Here is a 21,678-nt window from a genome sequence, read left to right as displayed (position 1 = left end):
CCCCCCCCGATGGCCACCCAACCAGGTGCCACGGAGGGGGCGTGTTCAGCAGCCTTTTGCTGCAGTGCCAGCCTCTCCCTGGCCTCATTCCTCTCCTCGTCCCGTCGTGAGTCACCCACCCTCCACTCCCTTTTAGTTAGGGCTTAGGTCATTGGCCTTGCTATGGACCTTAGGTTGGTCGCCCTGGTTGCCTGGGGGGCCTGGTAGGAGTTTTTCCATTTGGCATTAGGCTTTTTGGTTTGTTCGCCTACCTCGTAGCAATCGTCACAACTTTTGTGGTATTGGTGGGTAGGTTAGGCATTGGAATAATGTGTTGTGTGTCGAAGTGCTAGGTGTGGCCATCGCCTATGCCTTCAATTTTTAGGGGTATTCCGTTAAAGGAATCTGGCGGTCGTGTATTCTGTCCGATGCCTGCTTGGCGGGAGGCCATGGCACGACCCTCGGTGACAGCAGGGGTGAGCCTATAGTTGGATTAGCATCAACAGGCTCCACCTACTGGTGAATAAACCCACTTGTTTCGATCCAATGCCTAAGCCAATACCTTTTCATTGTTGTAATCAATAAAGTTGTGGCCTTTTCTAGCCCATCAACCTTATATCACTTGTCCTTGTGTCTTAATTTCACTTCGCGGGGTCGGGTCCTCGAACCACAACTCACCATTACATTTTTCCTGCACAGATAGAATGCAAAGTACTGTTTCATGGATACTCTTTACAGATTCCCCTTTATTTTCTCCATAATATTCTTCATAATCTATTTATTTCTATAAAGGTTGATAAGGCATTGTGGGGAAACAGAAACAAACACACAGGTAGTACCGCCTCTGGGGTTGCGGCGCTCATCTCGCTTTACTGCAAGAACAGATTTGAATGAAATCTACATGTAATTCATACATAAAGGTAAAAGGACCCCTGATCATTAGGTCCAGTCGTGGCCGACTCTGGGGTTGTGGCGCTCATCTCGCTTTATTGTCCGGGGGAGCCAGCGTACTGCTTCCGGGTCATGTGGCCAGCATGTCTAAGCCGCTTCTGGCAAACCAGAGCAACGCATGGAAACGCTGTTTACCTTCCCGCCAGAGCGGTACCTATTTATCTACTTGCACTTTGACTTGCTTTCAAATGCTAGGTTGGCAGGAGGAAGGACCAAGCAACAGGAGCGCACCCCATCACGGGGATTTGAACTGCTGACCTTCTGATCGGCAAGTCCTAGGCTCTGTGGTTTAACCCACAGTGCCACCCGCGTCCCACTTCCTAAGCTACATTGCTCCAAAAACCTCTTAGCAACATTCCCAGAAACCTCCCAATTTTAATTGCTCATTTCTATTTGCCTCCTTAGCAAATTGGACCACATCCTTCATGTGGCTACAGTACCATGGTTCACATACTAAGCTTTCTTTCTTTCTTTTTTTAAGGCAAAGGGAACCCTAATGGGTCATCCATGACCAGGCCACAGAAATATTTGTACAAAGGAACAACAGTTTATAATACAGGCTTTGATTTTCAGAACACTCTAAAAATGTTGTTACATGTGTATAATGAGCAGAAGCCAAGTGAATATCATAAGAACACCTTTTACAGATTCCTGACGTATTTCTTGAATCTGTTGCAATGAAAAGAAACATGCAGCTTGGTGAAAAAGTACACTATAATTTAAACATGTTCCTATGCTTTAAAGATAACAGTTATATTCTTCTTGGCTATAAAGTTTGCTGTACCAATATCTTTCAATGCTCCGATATAAAATTTGATGTCATACAGTTTATCTCTTTTTTTCTAAAAAGAAAAAAAAGGACATTCTGTGCAGCTCTATTTATTACACACTCAATTTACAAAAGGCAGAGATAAGAAATGGGAGCTAGATAACTCTACTCCAGATAGTTTGGTTTCTCTTTAACAGGGAAAAGGCACTTGTTTCTTGGCAGCAATGTCAAAGATTCCTTTGTTGTTGTTTGAATCCCATTTAAACAACAGGATCTCAGTTCAGCAACCCCACAAATGTCATTTTCTCTGGAGATGCTTTCAATATTATGCAGCCACAAAAGTCTTTGTATATGTAAGCCAGCTTGCTTTTTTTCAACACACTCTTCTTATGTCTGAAAATACTAGTTGGCATTGGAAATCCTCTTGTTGAGGGGTACCATCTTGCAAAATTACAGAAAAGTCATATGACAGAATTCTGAGCTTCAGTATTTCCCCCAACCTACAGAAGAAGAGAATTTGGGGCTAAAATACCAAGATACAGTGTGGGTGCATGGAGTTGTAAATGAGCATAGTCACCTCCACACTGTCTGTATTTGGGGGGGAGGGGTTCAACTGCATACTGGAGCTTTAAAAGTGCACTTAAAACAGAATTAAAATTCTCTGTCATCCTTGAGCAATAACTCCACTTTTTAAAAAATGAACTTTTGCAGTTAGGGAAGTAATGGGGAAATGCATGGAAAATGTAGGACCAACAAATGATTAATGGAAAGATGTATAAACACCATGCAAACAAATCAGAATGAATGCTGATTGTCAAACAACTTCCCATCTAACATATAAGAGCAAGCACTCAGTTAAGAACAAATATAAATATTTAACACTTGCAACGTATGAACAGATTGCCTATAGATGTAGACTTTGTTTGGACAAATATATTGGCATCTGGAATGACTTTATACAGAACATAGTAGGTTATTAGCAACCATATGTATATTAGGATAATAATATCACTTACACCTATACAATAAATGAAAACCTTTCAATAGAACATCAATATTAAAAAGACCAGATATAGTCCAACCTCCACATACAAAAATACATAAACAAATCAGGATGAATGCTCAATAAGCAGGTTGCCTAGAGTGAGATGGTAAGATCTGATTGCTGTTTATTTGGCTCCGAAGGTGGCCACCTAAACTTAGAATGTATATGCCCTTGGGGGTATGGATGAATTCATAAATGCCTTGTGTCTTTTTTCCCCCCTTTAAAAAAACACCCAAACAAAGCTTTTGATGCTAGGATTTACTACCTGTGCAATGTAATGACATTACATTGACTTGTATTATATCTGCTCAATGGTTATATGGGCAAGAGTCAATGTCTGAACATATGCCTTGCATGCAGAAGGTCTCATATTCAATTACTGGCAGCTCCAGGTATGGATGGGACAAACTCCTGTCTGAAACCCACAAGAGCTGCTGCCATTCAGTAGACAATACAGAGCCAAATGGACCAATGGTCAGATTCCTATGTTCCTAGAAATATACACCTCCTTGGATGTTAGTTCTGTATGGGCATGATGAGTTGATACCCAAGGAGGAGATCTAAGGTAGTATCCTATTGTGTTTCACGTGCTGAATCTTCTCACTACAATGCAGGATATCAGTTTCAACTGCGTTTTAACCTCCAGGGCGATAGCTACCAATCCAAGGACTACATGTTGCATGAGCGCTGTGGTCAAAATGTCACACTGAGCATGTATTTCACAGGAAGCGGCAAAATGCATCACCAATTTTAATTATCAAAGTGGCAGAGGAAAAGCACACCAGAGCCAGACTCAGTCCAATAACCCCCTCTAGTTTCTAACAGGTGATCAGCATTGCCAGATGTACTTTGCAAAGTAGTCTGCCAAGCTGATACAATCTAAAACAAGGAAACGAAACCACAAATAGCAGCGTTTGCACTCTGAGCAAATACCAACTGTATTATCAGAAACACACCCACAAACACACCCCATAGAGCAAAAAGCAACAATAAAAAACAACGACAACACACCTATGCACTAAAGACAGATTCTGGAGCATGTGTTCCTCAAATGCTCTTCACCGTTTTAAAATTGTGCATTTTGTAGCCGGCAGCTTGTCACTTCAGTTTTAACTTGGCAGGGACTATGCAGGGACACCCTGGGGTGAAAGCTCATAATGCCTAGGTCTCATTAGGCTATTTCTTGAAGCATCTGCCTTAGTGCACTTCTGATTTACAACTAACACTTTCCCCCATCAACAACGAAATCACCTCTTAGATTCAGTTTGAAAAGAATATAGGCAAAGCATTCCTGTGGATACTGGTGTGTTCTGTATGCTTTAAACTGTACTGCCACCCCCACTGCCCACTATTAGCAAGAGCTGATTAGAGTATGCAGACTTTCATTCAATCTTCCTGCAATTTTTCTAGGAGGTGGTTGTTGGTGGGAAGGCTTCTTAAGGAAGCTTGCCTATCATGACTGTATCTAAGCTTGAAACTGGGACAGAAGTCTGAAGAAAATGTTTACATCTTATCCATTAGGCATATGGCAGAAAAATCTCAAAATTAACATGCCGTCAGTTTATCACTATACAATAGTAACAGTTACCTTGATGATATAGATTCACTAGAGTAAATATTTAACAATAAAGGTCTCTCCTGAGATAAGTAGGCATGCATATCTTGTTTATTTTTCTTCAGCAACCTAGTGGCTCTTAAACTGTGGCTCGTGGTGCATACCCAGCTGGTCCATGACAGCATGACAAAAACAACGGAAGAAAAGCAAAGACTTTTATAACAAACAACAAAGGTTTAAAACTCAGTTCCTTCTGAACTTTAGTGCAGCTGCACTGAACACAAAACCAGCACATAAGGCTGCAAGTTCTTTAGTGGTGTGTTGTTGTTGTTGTTTTAAAGTCATGCCAGGTAAAACCTGTGGTCCAGAGTCCATTATTTCTGAATGCTTTTAATGCAATATAGAAAGCAGAAATTAGCCAGTTTTAAACTTGAGGGTATAATCTGGGACTCAGCTACATTTGTACAGATAAAGCGCTTTATATGCATTATAACATTATGACACTATATGGTGCTGTGGAGTCCCGTTTTTGGCCAACAGAACTTCCCTCTATGAAGTTTACAAAGCATTTAACTGAATCACTTCTTTGATGTGTCGAGATCCAGCCCAGGTCAGTGTGGATTTTTTTATTCATAACATTTTACAGGTGAGAAAGAATTCAAATGCAGGCTTTAAAGTGAGTCTCACGGAACACAGTTTCACTTATTTCTGAGCAGAATTGCATTGGATTGTCCTACATAAAACCTACAGCTGAGGTCTTTTTTAGCTTCTTCATTAAAGGAGACTTTAACCGGAAGATAACAACTGCAGGCATAATGGATAGACTAGACTCCAGCTATGCACAGAACCTTTGTGTGTTCCATCCATAGAACCTTTATATAATGGAAATTTCAGTGAAAGTCCAGACTTAACCTTTGCACATATTACAGTAACAGGACTGAGGTTTTTCCACAGTGCATGAGAAACTACTCACACAAAAATATTGCTGTCTTGAGCCAAATGATCAGACACGGTTCAGATAATTTTTTATGAGAAGCTAAATGAATGCAAAAAATCCACCTTAAAAGGCTTTCACATTCTCAATTTTTTTTTGTTTTTTTTGTTTTTTGCAGGTCCTTTATTACAAATATAAAGCAGCCTGACTGAAGAGTTCTCAGTGAACAACGTTCATGGAAGCAACCTTATTCCGAAATGGAATTGTTCATTTTAATAATGCTACATATTGCCTTGATGTCCTTAGGATTCGAAGATTAGAGCTTATTTATTTACTCACTTAATTTTTCAAGTCACTGTTCCTTCCAACTCTACAATTCTATGATTCTTTTCACTTCTTGGTAATGCCACAAAACAACTTTACTCACTACGTAAATGGAAACTGAGTTTCAGTGGGAGTCACCCGCTAACATCTAACAAACGCCTACAGCACTTACTGCCCCTGGCCAGGAAACTTCTCCAGCCAATAGATCCCGCATTCTTACCAAGTTTGATCAGACATTGCATTACATATCCTGAAAGAAGCAAGCTTCTTCTCATAAAGGAAATTATTTTTCAATAGAAGTACTATACTGTACTATACTGTACTATAGTACTGTACTATAAAATAAATAAGACAGTATTGTAGATGATTAAAATAATTTTTTCTTCTTCTTACGTGCACTGATGATAGTCAATGTTTGGATGCGGGGGGGCACTTTTATCCATTTCTGCAGTCACACAATCAATCAATCAATCAATCAATCAGTAGCTGAACTGGGTTGCACACAGTCACAAAAACAAGTCACAAAAACAAAGCCACAAGCCATAGTCACAAGTCAGTCCCTTAAAATGAAGAACAAGTCACAGTCAAAAAAATGAAAAATCCACACAAACACGCCATAAATTGCAAAAACAAAAGCTCCAAATATCACCTCTGTGTTGTGTGGGTGCTCGGTCCTAAACAGCCAACAGACTCAACAGAAAGCCTCTGATTAGCAGCGGAGGGCTCAATTTACAAGTGGAACACACTCAACAGGAAGCGGAACATGTTCAGCTTACAAGGCAAAGTTCACAAACCAGAATGCCTACTTCTGGGTTTGCAGCGTTCTATTTCCAAGTTGTTCATAAACTAAGCCGTTCTAAAACCAAGGGACCACTGTACCTATTTATTTACTCACACTGGTATGCTTTTGATATAAACACTTCCTTTGGAGAAACATGTTTCACTGTGGTAGAAAGCATTGTTAAAGCCATTCTAACACATGAATATATTCTGTACCTAGTTAGAACTATTAAATCCAGTTAAATCCTATGGATTTCAATAAAGAAATCACCATGGCCCTGAGTGAAGCAAAGACGTTTTTTAAAAATGGAATACAATCAACTACTTAACACAATCACTAAATAACCATCTGAGGAGCGAATAAAGTGGCAAGTACTTTATTTAAAGTACACCTGGGACGCGGGTGGCGCTGTGGGTAAAACACAATCACTAAATAACCATCTGAGGAGCGAATAAAGTGGCAAGTACTTTATTTAAAGTACACCTGGGACGCGGGTGGCGCTGTGGGTAAAAGCCTCAGCGCCTAGGGCTTGCCAATCGAAAGGTCGGCGGTTCGAATCCCCGCGCCGGGGTGTGCTCCCGTTGCTCGGTCCCAGCGCCTGCCAACCTAGCAGTTCGAAAGCACCTCCGGGTGCAAGTAGATAAATAGGGACCGCTTACCAGCGGGAAGGTAAACGGCGTTTCTGTGTGCGGCTCTGGCTCGCCAGAGCAGCGATGTCACGCTGGCCACGTGACCCGGAAGTGTCTCCGGACAGCGCTGGCCCCTGGCCTCTTGAGTGAGATGGGCGCACAACCCCAGAGTCTGTCAAGACTGGCCCGTACGGGCAGGGGTACCTTTACCTTTACCTTTACTAATATATCCTATTGTGATTTTGATTGGGGGGGCACCTTATGAAAAAACATGCATTCCATCCTAGGTCTCAATTACCAGTTTAACTTTTCATTACCCGCAGAAACATGAAGTAATTTTAATAACTGTAACTAAAACTGACTTCGTTTTATGTCTTAGCTGAAAAGCCTCAAGCAGCCCAGCAGCACTAGATCAAAACAGTGGAGGAGAAGAACGGAAGACATCTGCTGAGTCATTGGCACCACTGCAGGACTCTACGAAAATCCTGGCAAAGTCTGGGTCTTCCCTTGTGAGTTTGTTTTTGCAAAGGTTGTGGCATGTCTGGTAAGATACTGACTGAAGCAGTTTAGCAGCAGGCCAGTATTATATGTATCCATCACAGATCAAAGGGGGGAAAAACCAACGGCAGCTCCAAGCAGCCCTGTGATCAGTATGATATATTCATGGCCATAAGTATTCTGCACAGAGCTTTACAAATCTTAGTAAATGCTAGATTTTTGCATATGGGTCATATTTCATTTTGCAGGGGACATATATTGGATCCTCAAAGAGCATTTGTTATTCTGTGAAAAATGGGAAGGAGAAAATGATGCTTCTGAAATGCACCTCTTGAAGGAAATATAACCCTCTCAGGAGTCCACCGCTTTTGACTCATTCTTAAAGCTCAGCATTTCTTGTCCCCACTCTTCAGTCAATCATCAGTTCAAGAGCTTTCCCATTTATATCAGTCTTGAAGTTACATTACTCAGTCCTCACAGTAAGTAATAATTTTGTTCCAGCAAGCAACACACCAGACCCCTGGTCTGAGCCAGCAATTCCCAAATTGTGTGCCAGGAAAGGTCATAGTTCAGCCCTTGCAAAACAAGCTTCATTTGAAAAACCCATGGCTTTTGTCAATGAGTTTTTGAAAGGAGCCATCGCCACGGATTCAGAGACAGAAGGGACATCATTCAGAGCTTGCTTTCCATGCAGTAGGTTCCAAGTTAAATCCCTGGCATATACTTAAAAAGGAATGGGTAGCAGATAATGGGAAATACATCTTGAGACTTTGGACAGCCACTACCATTAGTCAGAGCAGACAGAACCTCGCCTAGATGGACCAATAATTTAACTCAGTGTTAAGCCAGCTTCATACATAGTCGAGTGTCCAGATGACAAGAAGAAATTGTGCCACTCTATTCTGTTTTGGTCAGAGCTTACCTGGAGGCCTGTGTCCAGTTCTAGGCACTGCAGTTTAGGAAAGTTACGTTGACAATCTGGAACTCGTCCAGATGAAAGGCCTGGAGACAAAGTCCTATGAGTAAAGATTGAAGGCATTCATTATGTTTTGCCTGATGGAAGAGACTATTAAGAGGCAATAGGACAGCCTTGAAGGCGATGGGAAAAAATTGTTTTCTGTTGTTGCAGAGCTTAAGACCTGAACCAAAGGCTTCAAATTACAGGAAAGTGAGTTTCTAGGAAACATTAGGAATAAACTATTGATGATAACAAGCTGTTCAATGGTGGAAGAGACTGCCTGCCATATAAGATGGTGGCCTCTTCATTGTTAGAGGCTTTTAAGCAGAAGCTAGCCAACCACTTGTTGGGGATGCTGTAACAGCAGATTTCCTTCTATCAGCCAGAGGCACCTTCCTGCTCTGTGATTCTAAGTGAGACAAACATAAGCCTCAAAGCATCCAGCCACTCAGTGGTTGCCTTTGGGCTCTAAAATTTCAGTGGCACCCTGTGTGTTGATAAAATTTTGCGCCTCCTGCCTTGCGTGCTTCATTCTAAAGCATTGTTTTGGTGTCTTCTGCAGCCAGTGCAACCACACTGATCATACCACCCCAAAACTGCCTCTGAGCCAGTGAGGGGCATGTTTGCTGCAACTCTGCATGACTCGCTTGCCTTCTTCCAATCAGCTTTTGCTGGAGAGGCATGGACTACAGCCATGACACTGCAGGATATGAGATTGGATTAACAAACATTCCTGGTGGTGAGAATTAACAAAGTGCTGTGTCCTCAGAGGAAGTTGCCTGTTGGGTGTCTGCTCTGGGCTTGCCTTTTCATTCAGGCTTAGAAAGGGGACTAGCATCCAAACCACAGGAATTGGACTACAACAAGGGTAGAATAATTATTATTCTATCCTACCCTAGAAATAAACCTTTTCAGTTGGAAAAGCATGAGGCATGTCTCAAATTTTTAATTCAGGATATGTGTGTATGTGTCTCTTCAAATTGCAAACCTGCAGTGTCATATTTGAGTCTGTTATGATGGTATCCTTTCAGGAGACAGATTTTCATCGACAGAAAATAATTTGACATTTCAAAAGAAGCTTGTTCTATTAGATTTCAAAAATGTTTGTTATGCCTATAATAAACACTTTTTGGTTGTATTCAAATAACTTTTGCTCAAAGTGGAACCATTAAAATTAATGACTGTGACGAACTTAAGCCCATTAATTTCAATGGGTCTCCTCTGAGTAAATGTTAGTTGTAGACAACTCTCTGTTAAATAAATAAATTTGTTGTTGTTGTTGTTTAGTCGTTAAGTTGTGTCTGACTCTTTGTGACCCCATGGACCAGAGCACGCCAGGCACTCCTGTCTTCCACTGCCTCCCACAGTTTGGTCAGACTCATGTTGGTAGCTTTGAGAACACTGTCCAACCAATAAATAAATAAATACATACAAAATTTACACACCACTTGATTGTGATAAAGCCTCTTAAGTGGTGTGCAAGAAACCTGCCCTTGAAAATCCTTTGCAGAAACTTCTTGCCAGACCTTGCTTATGGGACAAGGTGAAAGTTTTCATAGCAATAGAATCTGTTAGTTGATCATCTGCATCTGAGCCCCCTTTTGTGTGGAATAAACACTACAGGTGAGTGGTGGCATCGTGGTAATAGACTCCATACCATGCACAGGTCACTCTACATTATAATGAATATGCATGTTGGGGGGGTAGAGCCTAGTATCATAATCCCATTGCCCCTCCATATTCTACAATGCAGAATCTACATTCATGACTGCCAAAATAGTCATCTGAGCTGTCCTCAGTATCCAAGATAAGGCAGGTAGCAATTGGGGAGAAGCTTTCACAGTTGTGGCACCTTGTTTTTGGAATGTTCTCCCTAGGGAGGGCCTCCTTACACCTACATTGACATCATTTTGGTCCTAGGCTAAAGCTTTTTTAATCTCCCAAGCTCCAGAGTAAAGCAGCCACCAAAACATTGAATCAGAGTCTGCAGAATCACCAGCTAAGAAGTCACACTGGGTTCCTGACTCTAAGCTGCTGGCTAGGAAGCCAGTAAAGCCAAAGCTGTCAAGGTAGAAGTTCTCTGGACCAGATCCAATAACACCAAGGTCCATAGTGCCAGATCTTGGACCTTCAGAAATGTCTTTCCCAGCGCCTGAGGAACTGGTCCAAGAGTGCAGGTTACACACAAAGTAGGAGGCCAGCGAGCTCAGAAGAAATGCCTGTCTGCATGCCCAAAAGTTGGCCCTTTAAGAACTGTAGTTATCACAAAGAGGGCAGAGTCTAGGAGACTTTGCTGGAGCAAGTTGCTGCACCAGCTCTCAATGGTGCTGCAGGGCTTCTGTAATCTGCCTTGCCCCTTGGGCTTCTTTGTCAGACCAGAAGAGGACACAAATGACTCTTGGGGTTCCTTCCAGCTTTACAATTCTCGGAGTCTATGATAAACAATTACTCATTGCCACAAGGATGAGTCTAAGCAAGCCTTGGGCATGCATACTCCCCATTCCAGCAGGTTTGGAAAGAGTTTAGAACGCTTAGACTAATGTAAGACTAAACTGTAGTTAACTGCGAGGCTTCAGATCACCTTGCAGCCATATCAGAAGAAAGGAGAGATGACAATGTACAAACCCAAGGCTTACACACACACACACACACACACACACACACACACACACTGCTTATCATTGCCTCCTATTGTAGCCTAAGAAAGATCTGTTGTGCTTTATTCACTATGATTTACCTGTTGCTTTGCTCTGCTGTTTTACTGATTGTATGTGGTTGAATTTATTGTACTTTTTTCTTTCTCCTATGGTGACCTGCACTGGGAATACTTGTGCTGGTCCCCAGGCATGGTCTGAGGCACATGATGCAGCCACCTGCTGCAGCTATATATAAATGGAGGTCTGGCCACTGCCCAGATGAGAGATACAGTGGTACCTCGGTTTACAAACTTAATCCGTTCCAGAAGTCCATTCTTAAACCGAGGCGTGCTTTCCCCAACGAGGCCTCACACCGCCAGTGCCCTTCCACCATTCAGCTTCTGTTTGTAGACCAAGGTAAAGTTTGCTAACCGGAACACTACGAACTGAATAGTTTGTAAACAAGGCTGTTCTTAAACGGAGGTACCACTGTACTTGAGAAGTGGTGAGTTCCATCGTGTAAGAAAAGTGGTATACAAATGTACTAAATAAACAAATGAATTAACACGTAATATGTGAAATAAGACTGCATGTGGCTTTCTGCAGCACAGTTGTGCTTACCGCTGCCTTGCATGCATTCTCCAACTTTTTCTTGCTCACCTGAGAAATCATACTGTGCTAGGAATCATCAGTAAAGAGCAGGATTCTCTCCTCTATGGCAATAAGCAAAAATGAACAGTATGCTTATGTAAATCCTGGCCATTGTCCCAAAGGCTATGATCATGCAGCATATGCACACCTGGCTCTTTCCATAAGCCGCTATGGGAGCCCCATACCCCAGAATTGTGTGTCCACTGTAAGTACAGTATGAGCAATCACTGACATTGATACAAAGTGACACATACAAATATCCAGATGGGTAAACTGTTGTTCACGCAGCCATGAAATTTCATAAAGGTGTTTAAAATATTCACTACTGTTCTCATATCCAAAAGCATAGCCATAAGCCTGCTGACATTTCATGGTTTGTTAATAGAGAACACTTTAAATATAGAAAGGTACACATTACACATTAAAGGCTACACAGAGTCATGCATGAAGTAGATGGCACTCCATAAATGCAAGAAGCTTTTAATGGCTCATACACTAAAACGAAATATTTAAGATTATATGCAAGTTCAAAATGTTGCTCGAGAAACAAAAGATAAAGCACTGAACTCACAAACAGATGTCTCAGTCAAGCCCCCCGCCCCTCAAAAAAACCCTACAAAACCTAGGGGAAACCAAGAATTTCCAAATTAAGCAGACATGGTAATTTCAGAATAAAGCGAATGAGAAAATAATTCAGAAGGATAGGTAATATGTGAATTTAGAAGTACTATACATCTTATATCCTGTTCATGGTGCACCGCTGCCACATAAACAACAGTGTGTCCATTCATATTTTTCTGTGGGAAACAAGAATTGAGAATATACAGATGTACAGTGTGGTTGGAGGCACATTTACAGAGCAATCTGACATTTTAAATTTATTGACTTTTGCATGCAAGCCATCACCACGGGGGTTCCCCCCGCCCTATCATCCTCCAAACCCTGAACAGCTTTCAAACATATTTAAAATCAGCTTTCACTTTTTTAAAAATGAGAGGGAAATACATTTTCTCAAAGTTATTCTGGATGAAAATCTCAACAAGGGTAAGGAGAGACTAAAACACATTTCCTAGACATCACAAACATATTGGTTGGGTACCAGGTAGCCTCCACAGTTAAGAAGCAGAAGTCCTTGTGTCAATTACAACTGCAAAGTGAAAACCAATACAGTGGTACCTCAGTTTACAGACGCTTCAGGTTACAGACTCCGCTAACCCAGAAATAGTACCTCGGGATAAGAACTTTGCTTCAGCATGAGAACAGAAATTGTGCTCCGGTGGCATGGCAGCAGCGGAAGGCCCCATTAACTAAAGTGGTGCCTCAGGTTAGGAAGAGCTTCAGGTTAAGAACGGACCTCTGGAATGAATTAAGTTCTTAACCCGAGGTACCACTGTACTGGCAGTGCGATCCTCTGCACATCTACCCAGAAGTCCTTGTGTGTGGCTAGGAGTGCAGCTTACAGCCCTTGCTCTTTGAATGGTCATTACAGGAACTGAGGACTAAACTACAAGTGAGGCTAAGGGAGCTGCATCAGGACCAGTCTATGAGGAGGTTTAATTAAAATAACTCTTTAACCCATACACCAGATCCTGAAAAATATCCTCCCCCAAGCCACTACACGCCCTAGGAGTGAAACATCCCCTGGCACCCAATGTCTAGAGCAAGGATAGTCAACATGGAGCCCTCCAGATGTTGCTGGACTCCAACTCTCATCAGCCTCAGTCAGCATGACCAGTGGTTGGGATTTATAGGAACTTAGTCCCAAACTATATCTAGAAGGCATCTCATGGGCCACTCCTGACTTTGAGCATTATAAAAACAGAAACTGAGGAAGCCTTTTCTCCGGGGAAGTTCCCCAAGTTCAATCGGTCAATTTTGAGGATTACAGAAGGACAACTCAACTAAGCCAAAGTAAGCATAACAGAAATAATAGCATATTGTTTTCCTGTTTTCCCCCTGCCTCCATTCCTCCCCCCTTCATTTGTTCTCTCCCTTTTGTCTATTTATAGATCATAAGCCCTTGGAGAAGGGACCTGTCAAAGCTGCTCATTGTAAAGCACTCTGTACATAGATGGTGCTATGGTTTTATGGTATTTGGTTTAAGTGTGGTTATTTATTCTACATTCTCAGTGGAAGTGGTCTACAAACACAAACAAATAAACGAATGCAGTGTACCTTACTAATCTGGCTGCACTACGGGTTACACATTGTGTACATTGTGTGTACATATTTCAGCTGCTATATTGGAGTAAAGAACAAACTAGAACCTTCTCACGAAATGCAAGTGTGCAACTGTGTGCTTATGAATATGTTTTCTTTAATGTTCGAGAAGAAACATGTGGAAGTACAAAACCCATATTTAGGGAAGTGCCTTTTGTTAGGCCAACCCAACTGCCCTAATTTTGGATTTTTTAAAATGATGGGACACCACAACAACTTTTACTTTTTCATGTGAAGTTACAGTGCCCAGAGTGCTACAAGAAGAATAACAGTATTCAGAGGAGAAGAGATAGCAAAACGAGCTTCTAAAGTTAAAATACTTCTTAGAAGAGAATGCTGTGGAGCTCAGAACTAGTAAAGGGTCACTAACCCATTGTGTTAATTTTCACCAGTTATTGGCACTAAAAGGACAGCTCACTGGTGCTTAAGACCACAGCAGTCATTTGTCTGTGTAGCTGCCATAGCTTAGCAATTAGTTAATTTTAAAAAACCCTTTACATCATGCTCCTTGCTCAAAATTTTCCCACATCTTACAGTATTCATTCCTTGGAGCATATTCTTTTACATTCCATCAGTTCCAACATATACCAATAACCTTCTCCTTATAATTCCAACTGTTTCCCATCAAATCTCCTCTGCAGTTTACAAAGCTGTCTTTGCAGTTGTTTCATAGCTTTCAGCACAGCTTTCGCTCACTTTTTCCACAATCTTCCCATTCGGGGAAGAACAGCCGTGCTGGATCAAGCCATTGGCCCATCTAGTCCACTACCCTGTTTTCACAGTGGCCAACCAGTTGCCTGTGGGAAGCCAGCAACCAGGAAGTGAGTGCAACAATCCTCTCCACTCCTGAAGTTTCCAGCAACTGGCATTTGGAAGCATCCTGCTTCCAACCAGAGCACTGTACCTTCCTTACACTTTAGCACTTTCTTTTCTTTACAGTCTCTCATTTATAGCTGCACCCACTTTAGCTTTGCCACCTGTTCAATTATATCCAATTCCATGGAACTTTCTTCTCAGCATCATATGCACTCCCTATTGGAGAACACTTCTCCAACAGCTTCACAATGGTGGGTTGCATCTCAGGGATGGGCATTTGCAACCCTAGACAGCTCCCACCTATCTACTATAATAGTGCAAGGATTGTACTTGTGAAATGTCATCTAACTATCATGTCACTGTTGAAAACTTTAAAGATATGTCGTGCTTCTGTCATCCTGCAATGAGCACTATCGTTCAACCTCTGGATTTTATTATTGTGTAGTAAAACCCCAGTCATTAAGAGGGGGTCTTTTCAGAGATTTCATTTATTGGCATTCTAATTCTGCTTTCTAGACTGTTGTTCTGCAACAGAATATTTCCCTGATCTTTTTTATACCAGAGTTTATATCCTATTCTGGGCATTAAGACACAAGCTTATACACATTCACTGGGGACTAAGTCCCAGTGAACCTAAGAGGCCTTTGGAGTAAACCTGCATAGGATTGCACTGTAAATCACCTCAGCACAACTGGCATCTTACTCATGCTAAGGCACTTCTCTTCCATCTACCCCTTCGGCATCTTGCCGCCAATCTAAGATGCAACGTCACCATATTCATATTGCATGTTCTAACTTCTTTTTTTTTAGACAAAGTAAATGAACTCTCTTGTTGTTAAGGAAAGTAGACCTTGCTTAGACTGTCAAGGAGGCAGACACAAGAGAAAGGAGGAGGAAGAAGTTAGGAAGGCAGAACAGAGACATAAAACACATTTCAAAGTATTCCTGTAATGCATGCTGGGATTAAAGTCAAGCCCTGGTTGTGAAAAAGGTTACCTGAGGTTTCCTCCTCTTGTTTTTTTCTGCCTGTGTCAATTTTCTTTTGTACATTATTTTGTGAGACTTAAAAAGCACCTGAAAATACTTTAAAATAAATAAGAAGACTTTACAAAACAAAAAAGCCCCTCTTTCTTTAAGCATTCTATTAATTCCACTAAGCACCACTATCATTCTCTCTGGCCCACATACTGCTTGTTTCCTTTCCTTTGCCTCTCTATATGGCCTTAAGGACAACTCTTGTCATTTTCAGTGGTCACTCCCAGACGCTCCCATGGCTTTCTTCTGGCGTCTAACTTTCCGTTACTCCTGTTACCCCCACCCACAAGGCTTCGAGTTCTTCTCCACCAACTTTCCGCGGCCACATATCAAAGTCGCTCTAACTTTTTTCTGCCAGCACCGTGTCCATCTGTGGCTCACCGGAGCCACAGCGCCAAACACCCTTTTCCCCTAAGTAATCCGATCTATATTCCTCACCAAGACAACCGATACGCTCCTAAACCCCCGAGTCTTAAGCCTGTTTCGCCGGTGGATTCGGAAGGAGAAAACTTTGCAGAAACATTCAAGAAGCTTCCCCCCCCCCCTCAAGTCAGCTTAAGCAACAAGATGTAACCAAATGGACCCAAGGCAGCAAAAGTGCCCGCGTCTTCTCCCCGCCCCCCGTAGATGACCCCAGACCCTCCTACGAGAAACGTGCGCCCCTATCTAGATCTATGCCGCCTGCCCTAGGTAGACCGAAGACGGAGTAAGGTGCCAGTTACCGGAGAGGCCGAGCCGTTTTTGCAGAGCGGTCCCCTGAAGATCCCTTTAATGCCCCGGTAGTGCCCGTTGCTGAGATGCCTGGAGCTGATGACCAGGTAGCACGCCATGCGGGTCCGGGCAGGGTTGAGAACGGGGCAGTGGGTCAGCCCGCCAGCAGACGCCGGATCTGGAGGGGGGCGCGTGGCGGAAGCGGACGGGATCCTCTGCAGCAGCGAGAGCCGCCCAGCGCCGCCGCTCCTCCTGCCCTCGGCGGGAGCAGAACCCCTCAAGGCGCGGCAGCCGCTACCCGCCCGCCCCCGGTCTCTCGCTCATCCAGCGCCCGGGTTCTCGCTGCCAACAGCAGGCTGTGTCGAAGGAAGCAGCGGCGGCGGCAACAGCAGGAGCAGCAGCCCGAGCGCACTGTAGGGAGCCGGGGAGCCAGTCCACATGCTGCTCCTCTGGGTAGCTCCGCCAAAGAAGAGACGGGGAAAAGATGGAAAGAGCGAGCGCGCAACTTGGCGGGAGGATGGGAGGCGCCGCCGCGTTTCCTCCCCACCCACCACCCCCTTTCTGGACTCGCTCCTCCGCGCTCGCTCTCTTCAGAGCAGGTTCCTATGGAGGCACGAACAGCCAGAGGGGAGGCTCTCGGAAGCAGCACCACCAGCAGCGGCTCCCCATCGCTTTTCCTGGCGCCGCGGCGAGGGCTGGAGAGATGAGTCCCCGCCGGCACCACAAAGTCCCTCGCACGCCGCTCGCTGCAGGCTGTGCCAAAGCCAGCCAGAGACTCCCGCCGCCTCACCTTTTAGCGCGCGCGAGCTGGCGTGGGAGAGGGCCGCGGGGGGGCAGGGAGGAGGGGACGGAGGGCGCGCGCCAAGCAGCGCTTGATCCCCCTCTGCCCCAATAATGGCCGCCCAGTGGGAATTTGGAAAGGGGCAGCAGGTGGAGGTCGACGGTCCCGCGTTTCTCCTCCTCCCTCCCTCCCTCTCGAGAGAGCGGAGGGGAAAGCAGTCAGGCATTCGCCTCAGTGGAGGAGGCGGGAATCGCTCAGACGTGAAGGGAACCCCTGGCAGCTTCCTCCCCCCCCCCCCCAAAAAAAATAAACACGCCTCGGGCAGCTCAGGGTCTAGGAAGGAGAGTCACATCCTGCGCCGCTCCACTTCCTCAAGCCTCTTCTTGCCGTCCCTAAATGCATTGAGGCGGTGTTGTTTTCCTTCTAGGCTGGGGGGCTTTGAAACGCTCCATATCCACGTCAAAAAGACGGAGCAGCCGTCCTAAGCGGAACGAGATGGAATCCCGAATCTCCCCCAAGACACGCGCGCCACCCCACCGGCGCCGCCGCCTGACAATCGCTCCGCTTCTCGTTCCTCTCGCTCCGTTTTCCTCTCACGGGGCCGCCCTCACCATCCCGCGAAAGGAGCCGCCAAGAACTCCCCTTGAATTAGCTTCCCTGCCTCCTGCGTTTCCCTTCAGCTCCGGGCTGAAGGCGGGAAATGCCAGCGCCAGAATAAGGCCCGAGATCCGAAAGGATTAGTGGCAGAAAGAGGCGGGAACGGAAGGGATGGCAAATGCTGGCTGGAACTTCCAACTCTTGCTTCGCGCTATAAAACCTCGCTTCGCATCGTTTAAAAATATGTTAACAAGCGCATCACAGGGTGTTTGGGGGGGAGTGGGGGAGCAGAGGGGGAACTCAACTCTTATGGCAGCCCTCTTGGTCCAGTGATAGTTTGTGCCAAAAGCTAAAACCTGAGGGACACTTTTATTATCACATGCCCTCTCCACATTTTTCCTCACAACAACCCTGTGAGGTAGGTTGGGCCGAGTGGTAGGGACTGGCTCCAGGTTAGTCAGGGCGAATCATGGCTGATTTCAGGAGGGCCAATGTGGCCATGTGACTGTGGGTGCCCAGGGCTGCGGGTGTCATGTGGTGTGCATGGCCCTGGCACCAAAATTTGTGGGTGCCCGGCCCTTTCGTGGGGAATTTTTTGGGTGCTCAGGCACCCAGGGCCCCAGAGAGTTGGCAGCTATGGGTGATTTGAACCTGAAGCTCCCCAGCCCTAGTCTGACCCATTATTACACCTGGCTGGTTTTCAAATGTAACCTATAAACAGTATAAAGAGCCCTGCTGGACCAGACCAAAGGCCTATCTGATCCAACATCCTGTTTACCTCCTCAGAGGCCACCCAGATGCTGCGTGGCCCACAACCGGAACTTGAGTACAGTAGCCCCTCACTGTCATTCCCCGGCAATGGGCATTCAGAGGCATCCTTGGGATCGGGCTTTTTGAGGGAGCACTTCCTACCACGTGGGCCTGCCCAAACACTTCCTTCTTCATCAATGATTCTCCTCTGGACCGCCATCTGAAGTTAGGCAAATGGAAATAGGCAGAACTTTTTCTTGAGCATGGTGTCCCGCATATGGAATGCCCTCCCCAGAGAAGTTTACCTGGTGCTATTTTTGATGTGTTTCGGGCAATAGGCAAAGACTCCCACTTTTGGCCAGGTATGCCAGTACATTTTATAGTTTGGTTGTTGGGGTCCTGACATTGTACACATTCTATCATATGCTAAAACCGTTTTTTTTTAACAGACATTCTCAGAAGGGAAAGTTGACTCAGACTACAGGCAGTACCTCATTTCTCTTTTGAGAACTGCTTTATTGCTTTTTAACCAGTGATTATTTTTATTGTTGTATACACCGCTATGAAAGTTTGTAATGTTTAACAGCCCATAAACATTCAAAATAAACAAATAACTGTGCAATCCTGCACATGTCTATTCTGAAACAAGTTCCATTTAATTCAATGGGACTCATTCCCAGGTAAATAGGCATAGGGTTGCAGCCTAAATAAACTGAACACATTTCCCTCATCCCTGAGTAGGTCAGATGCTGGGGGGAAATCTTTGAAGATCTGCGTTACTCAGAATACAGTTAAATGGAGTAATAGTCTAGCTGCATAAGTTCATAAGGAAAACCTTCCTGACATTTCTAGACAGACCTGAGCCCAATTTTTATTTCTAGAAGTATTTTTATTTCTGTTCTGCAATCTTTGCTAACCACAAGCCCAAGACAAACCAAATAGAAAGAGCTGAGGACTAATTCATTTCCCAACACCGTGCAAAACATTTTCCACCAATATTTTCTTCCACATGAGTATGAACCCACAGTAGAAATAAAGCAGAATCTCTAATAATGAAAGGGAAACTTAAAAATTAGAGGATTTCAGGGATAATCAAGTTCTCAAATAAAATAAAATATCAATTTTTTACTTGTAATGATAATCACATCCACTACCCCCCCCCCACACACCTAATTTCTGGAAGGTAGGTAGGTGCCTGCATATAAGGAGCAATTTACAAGCTAAATAACTGACACAGTTTTGCAAGCATGAAATGCTTCCAACATTAAAGCAGTTGAAAACAGGTTGCTATTTTTCTCCTCTGCAGGGTATACACACCATCAATCTCATTTAGCTTGATATGCAAACTCAGCTTCCTTTCTTCAATACACAAGCAATGTCTCTGCAGCCCTAGTGTAAATACTGCATATATTCAGCTAATTTGGTTAAAGCCCCCACACAGTCTCAGCAATTAACTGGAGGCAACCCATTCTCCCAGATGTGTCTATATAATTATGAAACTACCACCATAAACAAAAATTGCACAGGAACACATCCTTTAACAATCAGAATTAAGCTAAAGTGTGGCTGTACTGTTAGGCCCCCATAACTCCAAACTCCAAACAATTCAAAGTGTTGGTGCTGACCTTTAAAGCCCTAAACAGCCTTGGCCCAGCATACCTGAAGGAGTGTCTCCACTCCCATCGTTCTGCCCGGACACTGAGGGCCAGCTCCAGGGGCCTTCTGGCGGTTCCCTCACTGTGAGGTTACAGGGAACCAGGCAGAGGGCCTTCTTGGTGGTGGTGCCCACCCTGTGGAACGCCTTCCCATCAGATGTCAAGGAAATAAACAATTATCTGACTTTTAGAAGACATCCGAAGCAGCCTTGTTTAGGGAAGTTTTTAATGTTTGGTGTTTTATTCTGTTTTTAATCTGTTGGGAGCTGCCCAGAGGGGCTGGGGAAACCCAGCCAGATGGGTGGGGTATAAATAAATAATAATTATTATTATTATTATTATTATTATTACTACTACTACTACTCCGAAGTATTTAAAAAGAAAGATCATGCTATTTATGCCCTTTGGCTTTAATTTGAGACACACATATCATTCCAGTCATAATCTGTGCCAAAAGTAGCTCACTTACCTCCTGCCTAGAAATATAATTATGGTGAAACTTTTAAGATCAAAGAAGATGAAATGCTTTGTGGAATTATACATGTTACCAGTACCATCCATGTAACTTGCCTACTTTTTCCACTGACCTGAATGCTTGAGATGCAAAACTTAAAAGCCCATCCACACCTGCATACTTGCCATTCATAAGTACTCATTCTCTCAGAATTATGGTGGTAGGGTTTTAAACATTTTGAAAAATACATACTGTACATACATCCACCAAGAACTTTGATGCTGCATGTCTTAAGGTATTCATGGGAAACCTTGATGTAGGATTGATATGTAGCTGAGAGAATGAAAGATCAGAAGCAAACTTCTCTGTTTACTTAAAGATAGCAATCTTTAAAGATATCAAAAGTGCTATGATTGAATTGGTGTATTTGTTCAAAACCAGACTGCAATTTCTTTTTCAAAAGGAAAAGGTTCGGACTATTAAGACCCTTAATTATTACCTTTTCATTTTCCTCTTAATGTAAAGTGGGCATGGTTGATTACCTTTTCAAACTAACACTGGAACAATACTAATAATTCATGCTAAGCATGCCTTGTTCAGTTTTCAGTTTGGGCTCATGTGCAAAAGAGAGAAAGAATACTGGATATTGTAAGCTATTTTAGCAAGGAGCAGAGTTGATTAAGGCAAGAATGGAAGATACAGATGGGAAGCCAATTCTGCATAGGAAACTCTGCTCCTGACCTCAGAAAAGCCTCCTCTGGCAATGACCTCATGGGTTATTTATACAGGGGTGATGTGCATTGATACAAATTGAACCTGTGTGATATGCACTGCACATACATGCCCCTTATCAGTAGACATTGGAAGTTCAGGTGGAGTACATTAGAACTGTTTTGACTAATCAGGAATAGTGCTAGTATGAGGTTGCCTATCTTGTTTGGAAAGAACT

General features: G+C 43.6%; 1 protein-coding gene across 1 annotated transcript in view; it reads right to left on the bottom strand.

Moving 5' to 3' along the window:
- The window catches only part of ZNF804B (zinc finger protein 804B), a 193,755-nt gene extending 176,232 nt beyond the window's left edge, over window positions 1-17,523 (bottom strand). Inside the window, exon 1 of the mRNA XM_053409930.1 lies at window positions 16,504-17,523. Within this exon, the coding sequence (XP_053265905.1) occupies window positions 16,504-16,611 (108 nt within the window). The 5' untranslated portion in view covers window positions 16,612-17,523. The remainder of the gene's footprint in view (window positions 1-16,503) is intronic.
- Window positions 17,524-21,678: the final 4,155 nt, after the last annotated feature.

Source organism: Podarcis raffonei, chromosome 12, assembly GCF_027172205.1.
Source record: "Podarcis raffonei isolate rPodRaf1 chromosome 12, rPodRaf1.pri, whole genome shotgun sequence".
Classification (NCBI taxonomy): domain Eukaryota; kingdom Metazoa; phylum Chordata; class Lepidosauria; order Squamata; family Lacertidae; genus Podarcis; species Podarcis raffonei.
This window is presented reverse-complemented; position numbering and strand designations above follow the sequence as displayed.